This window comes from Oncorhynchus mykiss, chromosome 5 (genome assembly GCF_057628025.1).
Source record: "Oncorhynchus mykiss isolate SJ-2025 chromosome 5, ASM5762802v1, whole genome shotgun sequence".
NCBI lineage: Eukaryota > Metazoa > Chordata > Actinopteri > Salmoniformes > Salmonidae > Oncorhynchus > Oncorhynchus mykiss.
Window position 1 is genome coordinate 43735007 of NC_143026.1, and position 13542 is coordinate 43748548.

Below are 13542 nucleotides of genomic sequence, written 5' to 3' on the forward strand. Positions count from 1 at the left end.
AAATTTCAGCATATTTTGGTGGGAGGGGGTTCTGGCTCGCCTGGCGACATCACATGGTATAAATTAATAGACCAATAACAATGAGTTTCAAACCTCTCAATAACAGCTAGTTCTCAGGTTACATATCCCTCCCATGGGTTCATCCATTTAGGCACCTCACTCAGACCACTCCCAGACAGTCCTAGCAAAAGTCTTGCTTGAGACTTATTGACCATTTTAATTGAAGACCATCACAATAAGGTACTTAATTGTTACCCAGAAATGATTTGATAGAGATAAAAATGGCTGCATTGGACCTTAAACCCCTTACAGCTACCCCCCTACTTTTTTACATTTCCGCCTGAAGAAATACCCAAATCTAACTGCCTGTAGCTCAGGCCCAGGACCAAGGATATGCATATTCTTGGTTTCATTCGAAAGAAAACACTCTGAAGTTTGTGTAAATGTGAATTGAATGTAGGAGAATATAACACAATAGATCTGGTTTAGATAATACAATTTAAAAAACATATGTTTTTTCATTTTTATTGTTGTATCATCATCATCATCTTTAAAATGAACAAGACAAAACAAACATTCAGATAGGATGATGGGGACAATTTCAGTGAAAAACATAAGAGGGCAACAGTACTTGTGCAAAGTTTCAGAATGATAACTTCCAAAATGAGTGTGCAACATGACATTTATCATGAAGTCACCCAGGTGTCCCACACAAGTAGCCCAAATGTACCCAAGTGGCCAAATTGGTGAAGTTATACATTTTGAATGGAATAACTATATACAAAATACCAAAATGGTATTCTAACACATCCCCCCCCCAAAAAAAAAAATGGAGAAAAAACATATATATACATTTACAAAATAACACTTTCAATATTTGGATGACCCTCAGTCCTCTACACAATATTGTGCTGCTGATGACAGGTGCCATAGCAGTCTCTTTCTGCTGTAAAGCAGAGGGTCACCAAGCATGTGGTACAGGTGATGGGGGACTTCATTTTGCAAAGAACACAGCGACGCCTCCATGCTGTGCCCTTTTGGCCCTGAGGCACATCCATGCCTGCAGAAATACATTTGGGCAGATGAACATCACTTGTGGCAGGAGCTGGATGAACCAGCATCAGTGGGGGATGAACACCTTGGCACTCGGGGCTCCCATTCGGAGTCAGTGTCACTGTGGAAGAAAATGTTCAGTTAGAATAGTTTCACATATGAGCCCTGTATCAACAGGTATAATAAACATATATATATATAGAGTACAGGGAACATAAGATTTAATATATTATTATAGACCTGCTAGATCTACTGTCTTTATTATATTACAACAGACCAGCTGTATCTACTGTCTCCATTTCACTTTGGCCATTGTTGTGGGCCTGCCCTCCCCTCAACAGCCTCAAATAGGCTATTTCATGTGGGGGTGGGGTGGGGTGGAGCGGCAGACACACGCATCTCTGCCATGCTCCCTCTAATCCACAATATGTATATCTACACACACAAACATAGACTATGGGTCATAAACATACCCCCACGCACAATGTATAGCCAACGTGTACTTTACACATCTCATTACATTTTTATATATTGCTACTAAGGAATGTTTAAAAATCACAACTAATATTTTATATTATTCATTTCAAACAGCAGCATTAGCATGAGAAGAACTTACCAGTCCAAAACGATGTCCTCTCCGTTCAAAAGATATTCCTCCATTTGGGAATCGCTAAATTAATCGTCCTCCAACAATCTCTGTCTCACTTTCCCGATCAATTTCTTCTAAAATTGTGTCTACATCTGTATATCTAGACTTAGATTTAGCTTTCCCTGACTTAGTCGCCATACTGATTGATATATAAACAGCTGAATATGCGCTTTACCAAAGCAATGCTGTGCGTAACATGCGTTGCTCCTTCCGGTATGAATCTTCAATGGCGAATGACCCTCTTTACACCGGAGTTTACTACATGGGTTGGTCTTCCAACACATAAACATTACATATTGCCGTTTACCTCAGCTCCTTGGCTATCTACCCAGCTATATTTCAAGACGATCAGTGGTCATTGGGTTAAAATACAGTCAATCAACGAAACAGCGTTCATATCATTGGTGCACAATGATGTCATTACTTGTTGTCTTCAAATCGGTTTATTTCAGTCAATACGTCCCGCGAAATGACCCATCAGGTTTGGTTGTGTTACAAACAAACCAGTTGATTGCAATGAAACCAAACATGACTGGAAAAGTCAAGTTTAGTGTGTGTATTTACATCGAATGTCGTCGAAAATGGAATGAGACGGAATTCACGACAAGCGGTTCACAAAATGTTTTGTGTTAGGCTATAAAAATGGATTTTATCAAACAAAAGACCATTCATTGTGTAACAATGAGCATTGGGATTGCAAACAGAGGAAGATCGTCAAAGGTAAACGATTTATTTTATTGCAATTTGTGATGTTACGCCTGTGCTGGTTGAAATTGTTTTTTTTTAATGGGGCTTTGTTCTCAGATAATCGCATCGTATTCTTTCGCAGTAGATCATTTTTAAAAATCTGACAACGCAGTTGAATTAGCAAGATTCTAGGCTTTCGACCCATGTGAGACACTTGTATTTTCATTAATGTTTAATATGACTATTTATGTAGCGATCATCGTATGTTGTTGAATTTAATCCCGCTAACGGGTTCGGTGCGCAGAGAGGTTAAACAAGTCTCATCGGCAGCAAACTTTCAAAACAAACGTGATAACTTAGCAACAGGATTCAACTGTTTTAAAATGAGACTGCAATAAATAGCATTATACACTCACTGTTTTATACATTAAGATGACTGTAGATCATGGAGCTGATAACATTATTGAAACTGCTTACATGTCTGATATAAATGAATTGCACCGCACCCCTTGCATGAAGAAACAGCTTCAGGTCCTGTTTTATATGCATTCCATATATTTAATGTGAATTTCTGGAGATGTAGCTACTAGCCAAGATGAAGATGGAAATTCAGGGGATGTTAGAGGAAGGGAGGCGTCTGTGAGCTCAATCTTTTGATTCTGGGGCATTTTTGGGGCATGGAGATGAATAAATGTTAGTGTAATGAGGTAGGTTAGCCTTGAATAACCTATTTCAGACTTAAATATGCCACTGACAGATGCTGTGCACCATCCCCATTTCCTTCTACCTAAACCCTCACCACACCACAGATGGGCCCCAGGGTCATATTCACTAGGGCACATCATAGCAAAACATTTAGCTATATTTGTCTATTAAAAATGAAAATGTCTTATTGGACATGTTCAGGAAAGGTAGTCCCTCTCGGTTTCACTACATTTTCTTCCACTTGGTGCCTAATGAACGACCCAGAACACACCGGAACAGATGTTGGTGACCAGGGGAACGTGATTAGAGCTGTGTCTGTGACTGAATTAGAATAAGTTAATTGAATTGGTTAATCTTATCTAATTTACAATAATCACATCACTGCAGCTGGTGTGTTCCAGTGCATGCTAATTAATGCAAATGAGATGTTGGGGATAGAGCAGTGGCTGACAGTGACAGGGCGGTATCGCTATGGACAACCAGACAAAGACAGAGGAGTTACACTTAGAAAGATAGCCTGAGCAACAACCTACTACTTATTAACCTTTTGTAATACTTTATAGCCTGCAGTTATAATGCAGTATAATGCAGTTATAATAAAGAAAATGTACTGAAGAATATTATTTTGTTATACAGAAAAATCTAATCATGGTGTGCACATGAAGGAATATGCTAGCCTTAGTTATACAGTAACCTTATCTATTAAAGCAGGTAGTGTATGTGTGTAGTACGGCCAGTTAATGGGTTATGTCTATCAGCTTTCATGGCACCTGCACAAAGCCCCTCTAGATCTATTTATATCTGTTCAAATGCACCTCAAGGATTTTAAAAACATGGGATCAGAGCTTGTTCTGTATGAGAATTATGAGAGAGTTTATGTCTCTCTTCCCTTCAGCACTGCTCAGTCCCCCAGTGAATGGAACTAATTAATAATAGATAGATAATAAATAAATTAAAATGTTCTGTCATCATGGGGCGAGGCTGCCCCGACCATGCACCACTTCAATAGGAAGTTAAGTTAGGACAGTTTGATTGATAGGTCTGACTGAGAGGCCCATACTCTGTTCCAATAGGCCAATACTGAGAGGCCCAGGCTCTGAATCTCACTGTTATTTACCCCCATCCCAAGGTTATAACTGGAGGGGGAAAAAACTGTATGCCTAAATTGTTTAACCTGTTACAAAGGCGAAGCCTATATGGTAAATCATGGCTGGCATTGTTTATAATCTGCCACAATAGAAATGTGCCAGCTATAGGAGGGGATAGTAGGACAAGGCTATCTTAATGTGAACATGATGGAAGTTAAAGGTAAATATTAATTATTTAATAAAAAACTAAAAATTGTGACTGTGTGACTAAGATGACTGACAAAAAATTGCCTAAAATTGTCCAGGGTTTTAGTTAACTGATATTAACTCAAACTAAAAAGGATGAAATTATAAAAATGTAAATGTGACTAAGACTAAAAAAAATATTTTAGTCAAATAGTTACCAAAATTCACACTGTTATGGCCCCAGGCAGTCCCATATAAATTACAGAGATGTCTATTTTAATTGATAGGTTTTGATTATAGGTGTGCTGAGGTTGGGATTTATTGTCATAAATCTTTCCCAGGAGGCAGCGCTGCAGAGTGGTCACTAGCTGGCACAGCCATAAAGTCATAAAATACGATTTTAAACCTAACCCTGAATTAAAGAGTGACTGCCCCTTAAAAACAACGAATCCCTTTGAAAATGGCCTATATGGCATCAATACGAGTCAGAAACATTTACTCTAGTGTCAAAATGTACTACTAAGTGTAAATAGGATAATTTTGGTCTAAAATGGAATTTGGAATCTCAGTGTCACAAGTAAATAACGGTTGTGTTTGGATTACAGTTATGTCAAAAAATCATGCCTCCTTTTGCCAAAGGGAATTGTATTTTATGACTTTCATTGAATGGGGCTCATTCTTTTCATTGCACAAAACCAACACGTTCAAAAGATCACGGCCAGTTTTATACTGAAAAGCCCTATACGGATCAACCATGCAATGCATGCTTCCAGCAAGATGCACAGCCAAAATCTATGGTTTGCATTCCCTGCCGCATGACCGTATCATGCGGAATAGGTGGTTGGGAGTTCGTTGGTCCCCAGTGGTGGTGAGTATACCGGTAGCTAGACCAAATATGCATATGTTTATGTATATTTTGATAATTATTATCACTATCATCTAGATTAGACTGTATGCTTTAGCACGATGTTCCAAATGCCTGCATCTCAAGAATCAAGTTTTAATTTTTTTTCTGTTTTTATGAGTGTTTGTGTTTTTGGTTTCGTCTCCTTTGCTCCTTCTGTGCTGTGTACACTGCACACCTTCCCATTCCCACAGGCACCAAGCGCCTCCCGTGCCACTCACAACAAAGACGAAATATAATCTTCTTGAGACATTATTTGACTGTAATAGAAGAGAACGTAACCTTTGCAATGATTCCCTTTTTATGTCTCAACTCCCAAAAGTTTGCCCTACTAAAACGGGAGTATGAATTAATTTTCAGTTTCTATCGTGCGCAGCATTGCAGTACCATTCGCAGAATTTTAGCCAAACTGTCTAGTCTGTGTTTTATAAATGTGCAATGAGCATAAAAAATATGCATTTACATTTTTATAAGGAATTGGCAACTCGTTCTCATAAGTAAACATCCGGCCGTGATTGGGAGTCCCATAGGGCGGCGCACAACGGGCCCAGTATCGTCCGGGGTAGGCCGTCATTGTAAATAAGAATATGTCCTTAATTAACTGACTTGCCTAGTTAAATAAAGAAAATACAATAATCATCTTATCCAGGTAGGCCACTTGATTTCAACATCTCAACAAAGTGAACAGGCTATTGTAGCGACATTAAAACACCTTGGTGTAACAGCTAAAGTGTTAGCTTGAGAGCCATTGGACCCGGGTTCGAGTCCCGGTTGGAGCTACACCTCCCGAATTCGCTACATACACTATGTTGTTCAAACAGTTGGAGACAGACAGAATTGTGTATTCATAGCAGTTCAACTGTTCTGTTCTGCAAGAAAATAGATCCAAGTTGGCTAGGCTTAAAATATAAAGACTAGCTGGCTACTCACTAGCAGTTATGCTTGAGATATTGCTTATGAAACCTTTGTTAATTTTCTATATTGCCTGCGACCAGAAGTTGGTCATAGTGAATGTGCGTTGTGCATGGTTATTGTTCAATTTGTAACAAAAATGGCATTTTCATAGACTTGAAAGACAGATCATTAATTATTGCAAAAAAGCAGGTTAAACTATTTTGATTATTAGTGGGTCTTATGCTTGACGGCTTATATTTAGTTTAGGTATAATTTTACAAGCTCTGAATTAATTAGATTATTCCCGACTGTTTGAAATGCAGTGTATTGACTTTTAATTGTGTAACAATGCTCATTTAGAGAATACAAAAAAAAAATCAAGCTACAATATATATTGTGATTCGCCCATTAGTTAGAAAAAAAATTGCGATATGATTTCTAGTCCACATCGCCCGGCCCTACTATCATTGCTAGCATAGCTGACATTAGCTAGCTAGCTACCAACTACCTAGCTATATACTTAACTAGCTAGCTACCTAGCTAGCTGGCTAATGTTAGCGTACATCAATACAACTCGGATTTGGCTTGGAAACACGATCACATTGAAAAAGGAGACAAATAATTAGTAGGAAAACCTTTTATCACGATGTCGCCAGATTGAATGTAGATGCAGTATAACTTTAGCCAGCTAACTAAGTCTGAGGGGACCACCGTATTTTAGCTAGCTAAGATTAGCATTGTTAGCTTTTATGATTATCTTTGATAGTAATGGCAACAATGCCATCTCTCTAAAGTAAATTTGACGACATCTTAATATGGCAGTTGTTTCCTACTAATTATTTTCCTACTTTAGCAATGTCATCATATTTTTATGGCACTAAATTAGTGTAATTTAGACAAAACAGTCACATTAGCCTCCGAGGTGCAACCCATGTCTAGGGCACAAATATATATTGGATGCAGCTATAGTGGTACTAGCTAACTCGTGTCTGACCACAATAGTGTACTAACTAGCAGCAACAAACTCAAACCAACCCAGTACTAAAGCAAAACATATCACAGTTGGTTGCGTAGTGTAACGGCACCACCGGCCTGAATACAATCCAATCTGGAGCCAGTCAGACTACGTCTATAAAGCATATAATTAGCTTCCAAACAAGATTACGTTATTTCTCGAGCTATGTTTATAATTAAAGGATAATGACAACCGTTTACCCTGTTTTTCTGTTAGACAAGTACACCGTTGGCTGCCAGATTGATCCCCTGGCCATGAATGGAAGCTGGGACCTACCAGAAGGAGCAAAGATGAGTATCCTAACATGTCCAGTAATGTGATTTCAATGGTTTAGCAACCTCCAAAAATAATTTCATTCACTGTTATCTTGCTATTTTCACAGCTTGTCAGGCAAGACCTCAGACTAAAAGTGTGCCATGTAACACCTCCTCCGTTGGTGCCAGAGTCTCCCACAACTCTTATGAAAAGGACACGCCATCATGAGGCCTCTGATAGTGACCTGAGTTAATTCCCTGATGACACAGACACTTTCATCAACAGCGACAGGTAATGTGTGTTATATGGAATGTTAAAATTTACCACTTGGCTGTCTAATATATCAACATGTCAGAGACCCTCTCATTCAACACCACCTCATAAGATTGCCTGCTGCAGTTGTTCAAGAGATTTATAGTTTGCAGCTGAACATGCAGCATAGAGAATACCAGCAAGGGGGCCCTGATCAGCATCATGCAGACTTCGCTGTGAGCATTCCTACGAATGGAACAGTCAGCCACATGTTGGCAAGTATCCGGACATTAACCTTCACAAATACAGAAGGTAACCCACTTCATTACATTTGATAACCCAATTGTGAAACGTATTTTATGTAAACTGATATTATTTTCTGCTTCTTTTCTACTTCTTAGATGAAAATAATGTAATTCACCATTATGTTTCACTTCCCATTTTATGATATTTATTTAATTTACTTTACCTTTATTTAACTAGGCAAGTCAGTTAAGAACAAATTCTTATTTTCAATGACTGCCTAGGAACTGCCTTGTTCAGGGGCAGAACAACAGATTTTTACCTTGTCAGCTCGGGGATTCGATCTTGCAATCTTTCGGTTACTAGTCCAAAGCTCTAACCACTAGGCTACCTGCCGCCGATATCTGAAGTGAAACAGAAAGGTGAACACAACGATCAGGTTGGTTCCACCAGGCTCATCATAACCACCATTGATAATGGTGTGTGTGTGTGTGTGTGTGTGTGTGTGTGTGTGTGGTGTGTGGTGTGTGGTGTGTGTGTGTGTGTGTGTGTGAGTGAGAGAGAGACCGACCAGTATCTATGATGAGGAGCCAAGCGCTGATCTATGCTGCTATGGGGGCTCTGGCAAAGTGCTCACCAAAGTATTCATACCCCTTGACTTATTCCACATTTGTTGTGTTACAGCCTGAATTCTAAATTGATTAAAGAGATGTTTTTCTCACCTGTCTACACGCATAATGACAAAGTGAAAACATGTTTAGAATTTTTTTGGAAATGTATTGGAAATAAAATACAAAAATATATAATTTTACATAAGTATTCACATCCCTGAGTCAATACTTTGTAGAAGCACCTTTGGCAGCAATTACACCTGTGAGGCTTTATGGGTAAGTCTCTAAGAGCTTTCCACACCTGGATTGTGCAACATTTGCCTATTACTATTTTAAAATGTTTTCAAGCTCTGTCAAATTGGAGTAGTACACAGTGTTGTATGAGATCTTCAGTTTCTTGGTAATTTCTCACATGGGATAGCCTTCATTTCTCAGAACATGAATAGACTGACGAGTTTCAGAAGAAAGTTATTTGTTTCTGGCCATTTTGAGCCTGTAATCGAACCCATAAATGCTGAAAAGTACAGTCAATAACACAATAGAAAAATCTATGTACAGTGTGTGCAAATGTAGAAGAGTAGGGAAGGCAATAAATAGGCCATAGAGGCCGAAATAATAACAATTTTGCATTAACACTGGAGTGATAAATGTGAAGATGATGATGTGCAAGTAGAGATACTGGGGTGCAAAAGAGCAAGAAGATAAATAGCAATATGGGGAGGAGGTAGTTGGGTGTGCTATTTACAGATTGGCTGTGTACAGGTACAGTCATCGATAAGCTGCTCTGACAGCTGATGCTTAAAATTAGAGAGGGAGATAAGACTCCAGCTTCAGTGATTTTTGCAATTTGTTTGTCATTGGCAGCAGACAATTGGAAGGAAAGGCGGCCAAAGGAAGTGGCTTTGGGGATGACCAGTGCAATTATACCTGCTGGAGCGCGTGCTATGGGTGGGTGTTGCTATGGTGAACAGTGAGCTGGGATAAGGTGGGGCTTTACCTAGCAAAGATTTATAGATGACCTGGAGCCAGTGGGTTTGGCGATGAATATGTAGCGAGAGCCAGCCAGCGAGAGCATACAGGTCGCAGTGGTGGGTAGTATATGGGGCTTTGGTGACAAAACGGATGGCACTGTGATAGAATACATCCAGTTTGCTGAGTAGTGTTGGAGGCTATTTTGTAAATTACATTGCCGAAGTCAAGGAACGGTAGGATAGTCAGTTTTACAAGGGTATGTTTGGCAGCATGAGTGAAGGAGTGAAAATATATACAGTGGGGAGAACAAGTATTTGATAACCTGCAAAATTGGCAGTGTTTCCTACTTACAAAGCATGTAGAGGTCTGTAATTTTTATCATAGGTATACTTCAACTGTGAGAGACGGAATCTAAAACAAAAATCCAGAAAATCACATTGTATGATTTTTAAGTAATTCATTTGCATTTTATTGCATGACATAAGTATTTGATACATCAGAAAAGCAGAACTTAATATTTGGTACAGAAACCTTTGTTTGCAATTACAGAGATCATACGTTTCCTGTAGTGGCCTAGCCAGTCTCCAGACCTGAAACCAATAGAAAATCTTTGGAGGGAGCTGAAAGTCCGTATTGCCCAGCGATAGCCCCGAAACCTGAAGGATCTGGAGAAGGTCTGTATGGAGGAGTGGGCCAAAATCCCTGCTGCAGTGTGTGCAAACCTGGTCAAGAACTACAGGAAACTTATTAGACAACTTTTACTTGTATTGTCTTGATAAAGTATTGAATTGAAAGGTATCAGTCAATATGGGGAGGGAACTCGTGTTGTATACGGGACATCATACAGGAAGGTATGACCACTCTGACATGTTTGCCAAGGTAGCCCCATTACCACCAGACAAAATGCCGATAGGCACAGTGTCTGTATCGTCTGGGAATGAAAGGTGCACGTTGTTATATTAGCAGAACACTACTTCTATGGCATTATGTAAAAGGTTGTTTAAACTACATGGACCTGTTACTACATTTGAAAGTTATCAGAACACTTAGTTTAGAACAGGGATCATCAACTAGATTCAGCAGCAGGCAAAACATTTTATTGAGTGGATGGTTGGGGGGGTTGGAAGATAATTACAAAAAAATGTTTAGATTGCAAATTGACCGAAAGAAGCCCAAACAGATATAACATTTGACTAAAACATAGTAATTTCTCTATACGAAATACTTGGGAATATATTTCCAAAATTAAAATCATTTGGTGATGATTTCCTGGTGTTTTTACAGTCTTTCATATTTGGGGAACCCTGGTTTTGAAATATCTACATAAATGATATATTACTCTGTAGGCTACTGACCCATTCAAACCACACTCAAGCCAACTCACGTTTGGCTTCTGTCATGGCCGCCAGAATGTTTTGAGGAGCAAGCCAAAAAAATTGGCCAAATCAGCAGGGGCAGTTCCTCATTAACCCTAACCTTAAGCACACTGCTAACCCAAAATCCTAACCATAACCTTAAATATGTTTGTTTTCATTTAATTTTTATGATCTAGACAATTTTGACTTTGCAGCTGGCCCATCTAGCGGAAATCTGCCTCTAGGGCAAGATTCATGACAATAAACGTCAACCTGCTACAGTATCTATGTTGGTATGTCCTTTACGACTCCAGCGGGTAGGAATGATGTGAATGTGCATGCTGATGCAAACGCCCTTGGGCCAAATATTACCCAAGCACAGGGAGGATAACCTGCCATAAACAAAAGCTGTGTATACATTGATAAAATACATTTTCTATAAAACAGACCGTAAAAGTTCTGTATCTATCCAATAAGATTATTTTCTACAGAATTATTAATTAACTTATCTCCAAAAAAAGAACAAGGTAGGCAAAAATTCTAAATCAGATCCCCCGGTCAAACATAGTTGAACATCAACTCAGCGTTACAGAGATTTATCATCTCTAATTATCTCAACAGGATACTGGTTGTCAGACAAACTCAATCTGTTGTAGATAAACTGGAAAAACACAACCCTGAGGAAAAACAAGGGTGAAGGTGGAAAACGAGAGAGAGAAAGAGAGCGACGGGGTAGATAGAGGGGTGAGGCATAGAGAGAAAGAGAGGAGGGGAAAGAGAGGGGTAGTGATGGAGAGAAATAAGAGGAAAACAAACTGAGCTATGTGGGTTAAAGGTAGACTCAGCGATATGACTTAGATGCAGAAATTAAACAGCATAGTGGGTCAATTTCAACAACAACTAAGAGTGTTGAAGTGCGAGGCTCAACTTATCTGCTGTTTATGTGCCCTGGCTGCCACGCTGTGAACAGCGTGAAGTGCACTTGTGCAGATACTGTGTGTGACTATGTGAGAGCGTCTTGTATCTTTCATATCTGCGGTTCTGCTCGTGGCAATGTAATTTGTCTATCTTTTAAGCGGGGACATTAGCAGTAAAACTATGTATCTCTCTTTTTCAAACAAGAATCCTCTCTTGTACTGGGTGTGTGCTTATAGTGCATAGTGCATGCATGTCAGGTCATACATTAGATAAGTCAAACAGAGACAGTGATGCTGGTGTTCCAACATTTTCAGTCTCCTTTTACTGTTTTTCTTTCACTTAAACATAGCTTTTGAGTCTTGACACATGTACAGAGACATGCTTTCATCCTGCGCAGGTCTGACGATAAATCAGGGCTTGGCCGACAGCCCCCAGAAGGCATTGCACAGGATACCGCCCATCCATGTGAGCGAGAGAGCGGGGGGACGTTGGGAGATTATGTCTGTGTCTGAAACGGCACACTATAGTGCACTACTTTTGACCAGAGCCCTATGGGCCCTGGTCAAAAGCAGCGCACTACATAGGGAATAGGGTGCCTTTTGGGGACGCACACAGCCTATCATTGTGTTATTTTATGGCTCTGTACTCTTGAGTGTGTGGAGCCCTGGGGCCCTGAATGAGTATTTACTACTCCTTTCCACCCCTACTCTACCCTGTCATGGCCTGGCCTGGACATGCGTGCGACGCACTGTGATGGCACCTTCTGCCAATATTCACAGAACTGTTGTTGTCTTGTCTTTTAAAGCATACTAACGCATACTATTTTCACTTTGACTGGGGCAAGCTGAAGCTTCCCTTTTTAGATATCAATCCCAGACATCTGCCTCAGAGGAAAATACCCTTTCTAATCTCACCAGCCACTTCGATTAGTGTATATGAAGGAAGGAAATCTCCTCTCCGGTGCACTATTCATAATGTAATGTCAAAAGCATGCCAAATGCATAAAGCCTTCCCTGGTCTACAGTGAGAGTATACTGTACATCTGTATATGTATAAATATGTTTATCTAAATCATTGGTGACTGACCGTCTGGTGGCTGCGGTCACAGTAGCGCAGCCCGAAGTAGTCTGTCTCTGCCAGGTTCACATGGTTGAACACAAAGTCCAGCACCACCGACCCCTTAGTGGACTTCTGTGTAACACAAGAGGTTAGGAATTAGTGTCTCAGTCACATTCAAATGTGTTGCCAAGCAAAGCCATTCTCAAGTAGATGTCAGTGTTTTTAATTGACAGAATATAAGATGGGTGACAGTCATATTATACTTTAGCTATTAATGCATTCTGAAGCAACATGTGAAGTATTCTGAAATACCATGGTGGACTTCTGTATGGACAGTCATTTTTTGAAGAATAAATAGTTTCAACGATATATGGCATACAGCAGTGGTCACCAACCGGTCGACCACGTTCCATCCGGTCGACTGGTCCATCTCCAAGGCATTCCTAGTCGGTCACCAAACATTTCTGTAAAAACCCCAACCATAAAGCCATGCGTTCCTATTTTTGTTTGTTTTTTGTTTCGTGCTGTTAAGGGTAGGTGCACTTGATTCCGCAGCCCTAGCGCCGGGAAGGCAAAATGTTCCCATACATAACCATTTAATGTGTCTGAAGGTCGAACTCCCAGAGAGAAAATCAAGTGCACCTAGAGGCCTACCTTTGGCCAATCGGATAGCTCAGAACACCGTGTCTGCACAGT

General features: G+C 39.9%; 1 protein-coding gene across 4 annotated transcripts in view; it reads right to left on the bottom strand.

Annotated features, from left to right (window-relative positions):
• The window catches only part of epb41l4a (erythrocyte membrane protein band 4.1 like 4A), an 87434-nt gene that overhangs the window by 41503 nt on the left and 32389 nt on the right, over nt 1–13542 (bottom strand). For all 4 annotated transcript variants that reach the window (XM_021603034.3, XM_021603035.3, XM_021603036.3 and 1 more), the window contains one exon: nt 12874–12978. In XM_021603034.3, the coding sequence (XP_021458709.2) occupies nt 12874–12978 (105 nt within the window). The remainder of the gene's footprint in view (nt 1–12873; nt 12979–13542) is intronic.